We start from the raw sequence: 13,037 nt of genomic DNA on the forward strand, positions 1-13,037 counted from the left end.
GAAGTGTCTGTACAGATATCACATGTAGCTTAAATTGCTGCAGTATTACAAAATATATTTGTGAAAACCAGTCCTGTGCATGAAAAATGTATGTGTTTTTATGCTCCAGGCTCAGTACATTGAATTATTTATTGGCAGAGTGCTTATTTTTAGGATATAGTCAAAGCCAACCTTTACTGAACACAAAACTAATGGTGCAAGTTTAACCTGAAGTTTTCTGAGATTTCCCTCTTACATACCTGTTTTTTTTTTTTTATGTTTTCATGGGAAAGCAGATCCTGGTTTACTTGCTTTGGACATTCAAGATCTCTAAAAAAAAATAGTTGAAAGCAGACATCATGCTGCCTCTGACTGTCAAAGTTGCTTTTAACTTGACTGGATGCAAAATTCATAAACTCTGTGCAAAAGACAAGACATCCAATCACCAATTTAAACATTTTATTGTATCAAACAAATTTAGATTACAGAAGTAATCAATCAATTCAAGTAAAATTGGAACCAAACTCAGTACACTATTACCATTCAAAAACAAAACAAACATTACATTTTCCATACATACACTGCAGAGGAAAAAACAAAAGCTTGCACAGGAATGTTTAACTGTTCTTCTTGTTCATTGTGGACATAGTGGTCATTTTTGGCAGCTGGGAAATAAACTGCTCATACTGTGGCTGATTAATCTGCTAAAGTGACATCAATACTAGGGTGGCTTTAGTTTTCTGCTTCAGTTTGTTTGATTTCATTCAGGCATGTCAAGTATAATGTGAAGGCTATGGAAGGATTGTCACGTAATCTACATAATAATGCCACTTCAGTGATACAAATAACAGATGAAATGACTAACATTTTAGAGTGTGGTGATGACTTTATAATGTCCTTGTTTCATACAAAACTACAATTAAAAAGGAATGCCAGTAAGTACAATATCAGTCCAGTATTTAAAACGTTTGTTTGATTCAATTTGATTTAAATTTACTCCATTACAAAATGAAATACAGTAAAGATTCAGTGTCAAGCAGGAAGGTGTTTATGACCAGGATTTAGATTCCCTTCACTGTCGAACAGGAGAGTGTTCACTGGAGATGTTTTTTTCCTTGTTAATTCAAAATATGTAAATGCATCTGCAGAAACAACCCTCTGTTATGTTGCTAACGTTGTTGCGTATTAACAAGGGATTTACAACCACTGCGCCTGGTCTGATTATTAGTAAATTATTGTAACTAGACACGATACCACTGTTGTTTATTGGGATATTACCAGTAATTACTTTCTCACTGTTACTTTGAAGTCCAACTAAAATCACATTTAGTTTTTAGCTTTTTTAATAAGAGGAGGGGGGGGGGGGTGTCTTTAAGGGAATTTCAGAAATGATCCTTTTCCTCCTAGCAGCTAGGTGACTGGCAGCATCTAATAGACTGAACCAGAGACAAAGTAAACAGACTTACATTGTAGCCTACATGTCAAGTGCAGACAGCGTGTTGTTAGTGATAGTAGAGAGTAAAGAACACACCTACATCTAAGTGGGCCGAGTGGACATTTGCAAGTATGTTTAAATACTGTTTAATGTGCTGCAGATAATTATCTAGCCGCAAACTGACATTAGCAGTGCACTTTTCTCCTGTAAATGTTTGTTTGGTCGCTCGTTCAGCAAGCTAAGGTGTAGGACAAGACATGTTCACGTTTGTAAGGATAAGGAGGAGACTTTAACATGAAATCTTATGTTGGTTGTTGTTGTTCTGAGTCTGTAGCTTTTTGTGTTGTGTAGTTAATGCAAATGCAATTTAAAATGAAGCACTTTGATTGGCCATATGGGAACAGGGTCTCCATCTACAGAGACAAATTAATGCAAAGAATGTGCTATCATGAAACGAAGGAAATATTCTCCCTTTGAGTTTATAATTTTTTCTCAAACAGGACAAGAGATTTACAGAGCAGATATATTTGCTATTAGGGCTGCAACTAATGATTATCTTTATTAACAATCAATCAATCATAGATTTATTTTTGACCTATCGATTAGTTGACAAATCGTTGCAGGTGTTGCATGCAATTTAACTTCAGTCTTTGTAGATGGCCAATCCAGTAGTGTAAAAATATATATTTTATTTTAACTGTCAGCCAACCAAGATGTGCTGTCCACTAATTTGAGATTCAGCATCTTACTCAGTGGGACTGAATGATAATATTGGAATTAAACTGATGGTTTCGGTCCCAGTTGTTTATGAGGTACAAATACATTTATATTGCTTTGAGATGGAACAATAATTGCAGAAGTCATGGCACATTTTTTAATGATAAAACTGTTCATGTCTAAAACAGAGAGAATCTTTGTTGCCTTTGAACATTAAAGGGGCCATTTATGATAAGTGATTGTGTGAATGAGACAGGAAAAGACTGTACGCCCTGATGTATCTAAAAAGTGGATCTGCAGACAATCTTCTGTCATTGGGTTGGGCTGGCTGAGTAGACTGAGCAGTGTTGTTGTTGTACAGAGGATCAATTTATTTCTCTTTCTCCAGGCTGCATTTCTTTGTTTTCTCCTCTGCTGGCTGACTCGCACTGGATGCTGCTGCTTTTGTGTCTGCAAAAAAATATAGACAGAGACATAAAAGACTGACTGACGATGGGGATTTTAATGGACTCTTGCAGCTAAACAATAAATACATACAGTATTAAGTAACATTTTTATTAATCGAACGTAGGGATGGTTGTTTTCTGTTGCTTTGAGTTCAGCTAAATAGAAACGAAGGTCATTTCTGTATATACATTATTGCGTTTGGCTTTGCAGTGTGAGTGGTGGAGAGGTAGACAGGTAGAAGTTCTGTAGTTCAGTCACTAAAACTTTTTCTTTTTTGTATTTCTTGATATCATATGAGACACGGGGATAGAAGTAACATTTTAATGGCTTTTTGTGCTGCCAACCAGAAGCTGGACACAAAGGAGATGCTTCTGTCTGGGCCTTAGGCTCTGAATCAGAATCAGAGTAGCTTTTATTGCCAAGTAGTTTTTACACGAATCAGTAATTTGTTTTGGAAATAAGGTGCTACACGTAGACAAACAAAGAAAAACATACAGTTGACATAAATAAATGTAGAAATATATAAATATGGGAGAGATTGACAAAATATAAAATATAGAAGAACGATAAACACTTAACAAACAACAAATAGTATGTGCAATATACCGGGTATGTACAATGATGTGAAATTAAATAATATTTACATGTGCAAAGATATACAGTATTTGAGAGGGAAGGGGGGAGTGTCAGTGAGGGACTTGTTAATAAGGCTAGCTGCAGAAGGGTAGAAGCTGTTTTTGTGGTGAGAGGTTTTGGTCCTGATTGACCGCAGCCTCCTGCCAGAGGTTACAGTCTGAAACCGTTTGTGTCCAGGGTGGGAAGGGTCAGCTGCAATCTTTCCTGCATGCGTCAGAGTCCTGGAGGTGTACAGGTCCTGAAGAGATGGAAGATTGCAGCCAATCACCTTCCCTGCAGAGAGAGTGATACGCTGCAGCCGGCCCTTGTACTTGGCGGTGGCAGCAGCGTACCAGATGGTGATGGAGGTGAGGATGGACTCAATGATGGCGGTGTAGAAGTGCACCATCATTGACTTTGGCAGGCTGAACTTCTTCAACTAGTAGGAAGTACATCCTCTCAGTATGTCACAGTACATGTTGGCATTCATGGTTCCCTCAGTGAACAGTTGCTCCCCAGTGGCGGTAGCACTCATGCAGCCCCAGACCATGATACTCCCACCTCCATGCTTGACTGATGATAGCCATTTCACAGATGTTTGTTGACAAGCTGTGATTACATGACACCAAGCCAAGACTACTGAACTGTTAACGTATATAAATAAACCCTGTTTAGTGAATGGATGATGAAGAGTCCACTGAGGGGAAAGGACACCCATCATGAGAGCTACCGTGGCTCTTTTGACTTTTGATGTACCTGCTTGTGCGTTGTTTTGTTGTGATGAGGGATCTGCTACACTGGCAATGCTGGAACAATCCTCTTTCTCCTTGGAGAGGGGGCACTCGAGTCCACCTCCAGCTTCTAACAGACTCTCCCTGGAGAACTCTGCAGGGGGCAGAGACACAAATGGAGGACAAGATGAGGGTGACGAAAACTGAGGTATAATTAACCAGACAGAGAAGAAACAAATGCCTTTTCCATAAAACAGCAGTGTGGATAAAATGATCTGGTCCTATACTGTATTTAAATTATGTCTCATTTCAACTCATTTCATCAATCAATGCACCCTGACATTTACAGCTGCATGTTATTTAGTCATGCTGAGTGAATTAAAAAGGCTGATCTTTAAATGAAGCCATGCTCGAATGGACTGGTGTTAATAGTCATCGATTTGTTTCCCCCAGCTTCCTCTTTGCTCCTTTCATCTGGAGTGAGAACTTAATTTGCAGCTCCTCCATAACACATAAACAATCCATAAAAAACATGGTAAGGTTATTACATTGGTATGTTTTTTTTTAGCTTTTATACAACAAAAAGCATGCGTGTCCCGATGCATAAAAATGAAAAAAGATGACAACATTTACAAAAGACATTATTTTGGCACTTCAGAAAAGCAGCCCTGTCCACTCATCACACAATAAAGCTGGACAATTACTGAATGTGTGTATAGTATGCGCTATACGTAATACTATAAATATTTGGCACAACAAGGAGAGAGTTTTTGCTAAGGTGGCACTGAAAACATTTTCATTAAAAGGAAAATGTCAATTTATTCACTTTCTTCGCACTATCCACAACTTGAAGGAGTAACCAGTATAAGTTATAAGTGTATTAGTAAATATTGTATTCTAACATTATATAGTAAATAATATATTTACAGGTTACACTTAATTTGGATAGTCTGCCTACAGATAGAGTATTTGTAACATTTAAAGAGCTTCAGGTTTGATTAGGGCTAATGTTCATGTGTATTCTGTGCTTTCATTATAATTTCAGATAATAGTACACTAGGTTACTATAGAGCTTACCACTAGAAGGCTAGAATATTAATTCAAGTTGGATGAAACAGCCGTTTCATTTTTGTGTGTTGTTTTCATTCGTTAAATTATTGTGCAAGAAAAAATTTGGGTCTTGGGTCACAAGAACAAGACAAGAAGATATATTAACACTGTTTTGAAGAAATTTTTGATGGTGAAATATACAAGTGGGGGTCTGGTGGTCCTCCCCCAAAGGATTTTGAGCATTAAACTCTTAAATGACTGCATTCTGGAGACATTTTCTACAGCAGTTTATGGTGGAAATGTCTTTATTTACATGAAGGGAAACACAAAATGGCAGATGATACAAAATATAAAAATACTTTTTTTGGACAATGCACATTTGTTTCTTCTATATTTAAATTGCAGTGCAAGTATATTTGCATATTTGTTAACTTTTGTCATTGCAAGCAATTTTTCAAAAAATTATTAACAAATCCTTTCAAAAACTGGCATGAATTTTGTGTTTCTCTTTATATAAAAAAAAGACATTTCCACCATAAATTGATGCAGAAAAGGCAGAAGAAGTGCATAAGTTTTCACCGGAATACAGGAAATGAAGTGTTTAATGCTAAAAAGGTTGCCCATTCACAGTATTTAGCGTACAGACCTGTATACAGTCCACAGACATGAGAGTAGTATCAGTCTTCATCTTGAAGAAAGCGAATAAGCGTATTTCCCAAAATGTCCAGTATTCCTTGAAGTATTCTTTTCCATTTCCCTTTTCCCAATCCCTTTGTTTTGCTTCTTTTAATTCCAGTTTCATAACCGTATAATGCCTTTATATAAATGCCTTACAGCCATTTTCATGCTTCCCACCACATTTCCTCATGTTAATAAGCTGTAACTGGCTTCATCCCTCCCTTAACATCTGCTCTCTTCTCGTGGTACTGCACCATCCATTTACCAGTGCAGCGGTGACCTCCTTATCTGTCAGATATCTTTCCTTTACTCCACCATCCTTTCATTATTTTTTGACACTTTTTCTTGCCCTACACATGTTTTGACACGCTCCCTTTTGGCCCCCTTCAGAGACTCGTTCATGTTGTTTATTTCTATTACCAGCTCTATTACAGACTCCTAGTAGGTTGAGAAGCCCTGGACTAAACTACTCAACTGTAAGTAAAGTAGTTACAACTAGTTCCACCTCATGAGTGCTTTTTACTTTTTATATTTTTTGTAATCATTTTCTGATGCTTTTATATAATATAGGATTTTGAATGCATGAAATGTAATTTAACAAGTCCAAATAGAAAAAGACTCACTCTACCTCGTACTTATGATCTGTTTAGACTGTATAGAGGAAAAACAAGAATATAAACATGGAAACTTCTTACAACTCCATACAAGTGGTGTCTCATTTTACACGTGTTTCCAAGTATTAATGTTTGTGCCCAAGTCCAAAGTAGGTTTTAGTGAGGTTTGTGTTGCTGAATAGGCAGCTGCAATGCTGCAAGCATGCAAATAAAATTATTCTCTAAACAGTTTCCAAACATACCCTCCATTTGGCAGCGTAATTTCTCAAACGCCTCTGCAGTGGCCTCATCGTCGTGTGGGAGCTCCTCCCCAGTGGGAACAGAGTCGGGGCTGGGACGGTCCGACAGGCAGCTCTCTGAGGAGCACTCATCCCCAGCTCCCTGCTGCTGCCTGTACAGGTGATGATCTACCAGGAACTGCAGCTCTGCGAGGAGGGAGGTGGAGAGGTGCAGAGGTGAAAGAGAAGCAGGCATGTGAAGATGAAAAGGAAGGAAAGAGACAAGTTGGATGAGAAGAAATAGTTAACAGGGAAAGGAGAGGGGAAATGAGAGAGGAAAGGAGTGGATTGGATTGGAAGAAACAGTGGAAAGTAAAAAGCACAAAATCATCAGGGAAATGTAGGGAGAAGGAGGACAAGCACAAAAAGAAAGTGGTGTGAGATGAAGGGAACCAGTGGGAGAAGAGACAGGGTTTGAACAGTACACAGGAAAGACAGATGGGGGGAAGGAGAGTCAGTGAAGGTGGATATTCAAAAAGAAACCCAACACTTCAAAAGAATATTGTTAAGCAAGCTTTAATTAACACAGCAGCATTTGGAGTGAGGGGGCAGGTAAAGATGCATCAGAGTTGGGAGATGATTACTTTTATCGCCTTCTTCAACCTCCTCCATCCATGGTTTTATTACTCCTAATCTCCTTGTAGTAAGAAAGTAAAACACACTGATTATCGCCTTGGTTTCCTCAAAGAAGTGACTGTTTAGCTGTTTAGTTGTGAAACTAATTGAAGAATAAACATCCCAGAGCACCACACTTCATTTATCTTCTCATTGTTGTTCCCTTGCTTCAGTTTCTTTATTGAAATGATGCTCTGTTTTCTCTACATAAAACCATTCTGTGTTTGTATTTAATTGGAAATTGACACTTAAATAAGACTTGTATTACATTGCAGTGACAAAACAGCCTACAGATATACAAGGTGTTGAGAAATATTGTGAACCACGTTCAGGTGTGAAGAAGTTTTGGAGACTTAACATAGCATTGTTTATTGAGCCCGGCTGAGGAGATACAGTGCCAGCATACAACATGGGAACACGTCAAATGCCAATACCAAATCTGAAGAATAACATCTTGTGGTCCCTTTTATGTTTCTGTCTTCCCCCTAGTGTCTGTAGGTTTCTCTATTAGGTCACCTTTCACCTAGAACAACTATCTATCTGATGTTTAGACTCAAATGCTTCGTCATATTGGAATCTCTCACTATCCATAAGTTGTACTCCAATCTGTGGAGCCAGTGAGTTCTTGTAAACATTCTTGTAGGACTCAACCTTGATAGATTCCCAGAGAACACTGATATCTGCTAGCCTGACGCTTGAGCTGTCTCTTAACTAATCAGTCTATTGTTGTCTTCCTGACAAGGACAAGTACATGTGACAAATACCTAAAGCTATTATGGGATCAGCTAAATTAGCTAGACCTGTCATACCTTTCCCTGTTACATCAATTAAGAGACCTAAGGAAGAACTTCTCTGACTGTGTGTGTGTGTGTTTGTGTGTGTGTTTAATATTTGTTGGTCAGGCTTTCCTCAGGTGGTGCATGACACCAAGTTTCCTAATCTCAAATAGACCCACTTTTTAGCCAAAAAAAAAATGGAAATTGGGAGAAGCTCTGGTCAGAAAATATGGGACAATGAGTCCGTGCTGCACTGATTGGCTCCGAGGTTGAAATAGGACACTCAAGACAGAAAAAACTTCTATCATTAGTGTAGCTACTTCACCAAGTAAGTTCAAGTTACCTGACATCTGACATCCTGGACTTTATTGGTCATAGTTATAGCTTTGTACCCGGATTGGCTGACATTTTATAAAGTTTGTCTTAAAACAATAAATGCGTATATGCCCATTAAAACAGGTTTTGGTTGCTGTAATAATTTCTCTTGTGCCTACTGGCAGTGAAAAGATTCCTTTCTAACGACTGCAAAATAAAAGCAAGAACTCGGAGCAAATTGCATCATAATTTTTCAGCAGTCTGAGTTAGCCAATCAAGTGAGTATTTTTCAAAATTACAATCTTTTGAGTATGGAATTCCCTCTTTGTGTTTCCTTGCTGAGCTCTGATGGAGGGGTAGTATCAAAACTGTAAAAAGACTGATGACAATGATCAAAAACTGTTTCAATGCAGATACATGCACTCAAGTGCCCTGCCCTTTGAACTTTATTACATTCATTTTGGTACATATATTGTTGGACTTTTGATAATGTCATTGTTGTGGATAATTACTGCAATTTTTGGTTTCTTCCTTTTGTATGTGTCTTTTCCTATCCACTGCACTTCTCTTTTTGCACACACAGCTAGCATTACAGTGTTTTTTTTTTGTTTTTTGTTTTTTTACAGCAAGCTTCCTTGGGCTTTTCCTTGTGTCGGCCTGTTGCCGTAGGCTTATACACCCTATGTGACATGACCTGCGTAGCCACATGCTACCCAGACAGGCTAGAATATTAGTTTAGTTTGAACAACTCACAAATTGTTGTTCGAACAGCTGTGAACATCTGTGCCCTAATATGACAGGCCTGAAGTACAGCTTCCTACAACATCGCCACTTTTTATTCAACTTTTCATCTACTAATGTAAGTGTATGTTTATTTCAATTAACCTGATAATCAGACTGAATTGACATTTCATTTTGTTTCATTAAGTAGCTGAACAAATCAGAGATGGGTTGATTCAGAAGTCTGGAACCAGGCAACATTTCAGTAATATACTTGAAAAGAACAGCTTGCATTTTTGTGAAACCATGACCACATACAAGCACAAAATGTTACAGTATAGAAATCAGACAAACTTGCAAAAAATTATGCATACATCACACACTGGTCGATGACAAGACTGATAATTCACTCTACCTTTCATTGTAGGTGTTCCCTTTTGCCCTTTTCGCCGTTGTCGAGGGGAATTCAACAATGCCGCCTGCAAAACATCAACATCACATGTCAGCTGGGCAGAGAGCACTAAGATGGAAGAGATTGTTTTAATAGAAACTGAGTTAATTAAAAAAATCAAAAACAGAATTCACATAATTCTATTTCTGTAATCTTATTTCAGTAAAATAGAAAATGAATTTGATTACCTTGTACAACTGGTTTGGGAGACGATCTTCATCTATTTCTGCGAGACAACAAATAATCAGTTACTTTACAAAATAAAACAATGAAAATAAGGGATTTAAAGCAAATACGGAAGGAACAGGCATACTAAACTAACTTCATTTGACCAACATATTGTGCAGTCTTTGATGCTGTTCAAAATAGCACAGTTGATCTGTTCAGTATGTCAGTGTTCTGTAGCTGGAGTGCCGCTGTGACTCCATACAGTTCAGAGCAGAGTGGATATAAGGTGACCTCCAGCCAGATGGTATTCTGACTCACTACAAGCCAGTGCAGTAAGTGTTTGCTCAGTTTTAGTGTTTGATTAGAATTATTTTATTTTTTATTCTCCACTCTCAGCTTCAAATCAAAGCAGACTCTCTGGATGATTTTTTGCTAACAAAGGGGATTGGTGCAACACCTCGGGAGTTTAAGTCTTTTACTGAAGATGCTCCTCTTCTCAGCCAGCATGTTGGAGTGGGTGGGAGATGTAGTTTGGGATGCTAACCAAGTTAGACAGCAGCCTCTTCTTTGTTACTGCCTCCAGAGAGTCCAGCTCAACTCTTACTCCAATAAGTATGTTGCCTACTAAAGTGTAGTCTGGAGATGAGTTGATATACACTTAAGCACACCAAGCTAATAATAATGCAGTCTACAGTCTAATACAGCAGTCTTGCAATAAATTCTACCTTCATGTAGATTAATATGTTGCGTTTTTGTTTCATACAGTTTTAGAGTGGTGCTGATTTAACTGTAAGGTAGGATTTATTGCTGTATTAGACTGCATTAGTTTTAGTTAGGGGCACCCAATAAAATGTCAACTGGGTGTATATTACTACAGTGAAAGCATCTACAATGTGTGCATGCATAGGAGGACAAGGAAACTCCAACATAATACTACACTCAAGTGAATCTCAAGCGACTCCCACTGGGTAAAGAAAAGCTTTATCATCCCTTGTCAATATGTGAAACATGACTCTGTGGTCACAATATGAATGGACTGAAATAGAAAAAAAAAAAAAAAAAATCAGATGACTGGAGTACTGGAGTATCAATAGTGTGTTGAACCCACATCCAACTCTGCATTTCCAGCTATGAAACTTTTTTTCTAGGACACCACCTTGTTGCTTAGCAACCTATGCATCCCTAGGCACTAGACTGCGTGTGTGTGTGCCAGTGAGCATGTGCATATATTATTCCCACTTAAAAGTATGCGCTAGGCTGGTAAAAATGCCAGTGATGTGCTTGTTTCTTTATTCATCATTCTCTCTCTTTCTCTCTGCACCAAACACATACTCAGTGATGTATGAAAATCTAACCACCAAAACATTACATTTAATTTCAAGATGGATTCATCTTTATGGTCTGCATGTTTAAAGTGATGCTTGAAACTAAATCTTATTTTTAGCATCTCAGAGGAGTTTGAGAAGGTTCAGACTGCACTATGGGTTTTGTTTCAAATCAATCCCAGGAAATGGGCCAGTCTTGGACTGTCCTTTAAGTTACTTTAGATTCTGTTTAAGGTTAAAATGAGGTCTAAAGGTCTAACATGAGACTTTTACCACCATCGCAAAATCTAATGTGTAATGTGAGACATTTTGTGTACCAATAGAAAAGTTGTCAACATGTTTGTAAAAAGAGACAGCAAATATCTTAACGGAATATGTATGTTTAAAATGTTTAGGGTGAGGACAAATATAAATACATGTAAATAAAAGGGTGAAAGGTAAAAGGAACAAAATTGTGCAGTAGATATTCAAAAGATTGTTTAAAAGGACGGTAATAAACAAACAAGACAATAATTTCATATCCTGTTTTACTCTGTTTACATGACAGATTACTTCTTCCACTTGTGTGTATGTGCGTGTGAATGCACATGTGTATTCATACTTTACAATCGCAAGAAAATGTATGTGAACCCTTTGCAATTAATTTAATTTCTGCATAAATTGGTCATACAATGAGATCTGATCTTCATCTAAGTCACAACAATTGATAAACACAGTCTAACACACAAACAATTATATGTTTTCATGTTTTTATTGAACACAACGTGTAAACATTCACAGTGCAGGGTGGAAAAAGTATGTGAACCCTTTATTATTTACTGGTTGACCCTCCTTTGGCAGCAATTACCTTAACCAGAGTTGAACTGTCAACGGTTTTAGTTCAGCAATATTCTTGGGATGTCTGGTTTGAATCGCTGTCTTGAGGTCATGCAATAGCATCTCAATGGGGTTGAGGTCAGGACTCTGACTGGGTCACTCCAGAAGGCATATTGTATTCAGCTGAAGCCATTCTGCTGTTGATTTACTTCTGTGCTTTGGGTCGTTATCCTGTTGCATCATACATCTTGCGTCAATTGGCAGATGGCCTTACATCATCCTGCAAAAATTCTTGATAAACTTTGGAATAAATTTTTCCGTTGATGATAGCAACTATTCCAGGCCCTTAGGCAGCAAAGCAGCCCCAAACCATCATTTCCCCTCCAACATACTTCACAGTTGGGATGAGGTTTTGATTTTGATGTGCTGTGCCTTCTTTTCTCCACACATAGGTTTGTGTATTCTTTCCAAAAAATCAACTTTGGTTTCATCTATCCACAAAATATATTGCCAGTAGAGCTGTGGAACATCCAGGTGCACTTTAGCAAACTTCAGATGTGCAGCAATATTTTTTGGGGCAGGGGCAGCAGTGGCTTCCTCCATGGTGTCCTCTCATGAACTACGTCATTGTTTAGTGTTTTACATGTCATAGAGTCGTCAACAGAGAAGTTAGCATGGACTACATATTTCTGTAAGTCTTCAGCTGACACTCTAGGATCCGACTAAACCTCATTAAGCATTCTGTGCCGTGCTCGTTCAGTCGTCTTTGCAGGAAGGCCACTCCTAGGGAGAACAGCAACAGTGCTGAACTTTCTTCATTTATAGACTGTCTTACCATGGACTGATAACCATCGAGGCTTTTAGAGATACTTTTTCAACCCTTTCCAGCTTCATGCAAGTCAACAATTTTTTATCTTCTGATAGCTCTTTTGTTCGAAGCATGGGTCACATCAATTTGTATGTGTTTTTTATAGGGCAGGGCAGCTCTAACCATTGATTGGACTCCAGGTTGGCTGACTTCTGACTCCTCCTGTGATGGTGGACATTTTAACTGCAGACTTATTGCATCTAACAATTTGACACCTGCAGTGATGTCAGAGAGTAGATAATGTTATTAAAGGTGGAAGGTGCCTTGAGCCTGAAAAGATTAACTTAGAGTCGCTGTAAAGCCTTGCAATTTCAGAGATGATAATTAGAAATGTTTCTGTACAACAGATGGAATGAAATTTGAGATTCAGATTTGTCGAAGTATTCTCAGGTTTTAATTTTATGTTTATTTTTATGTTGGATCAATGCACTGCAGATCT

General features: G+C 38.0%; 1 protein-coding gene across 1 annotated transcript in view; it reads right to left on the reverse strand.

The window, feature by feature from the left end:
• Positions 1–423: 423 nt before the first annotated feature.
• Positions 424–13,037, reverse strand: part of LOC123987571 (protein phosphatase 1 regulatory subunit 1A-like) — a 35,027-nt gene continuing 22,413 nt past the window's right edge. Inside the window, exons 3-7 of the mRNA XM_046076576.1 lie at positions 9,610–9,647; positions 9,386–9,449; positions 6,509–6,691; positions 3,950–4,078; positions 424–2,581 (exon numbers count right to left, since the gene is read on the reverse strand). Of these exons, the coding sequence (XP_045932532.1) occupies positions 2,502–2,581; positions 3,950–4,078; positions 6,509–6,691; positions 9,386–9,449; positions 9,610–9,647 (494 nt within the window). The 3' untranslated portion in view covers positions 424–2,501. The remainder of the gene's footprint in view (positions 2,582–3,949; positions 4,079–6,508; positions 6,692–9,385; positions 9,450–9,609; positions 9,648–13,037) is intronic.

This window comes from Micropterus dolomieu, linkage group LG18, assembly GCF_021292245.1.
Source record: "Micropterus dolomieu isolate WLL.071019.BEF.003 ecotype Adirondacks linkage group LG18, ASM2129224v1, whole genome shotgun sequence".
Lineage (NCBI taxonomy): Eukaryota > Metazoa > Chordata > Actinopteri > Centrarchiformes > Centrarchidae > Micropterus > Micropterus dolomieu.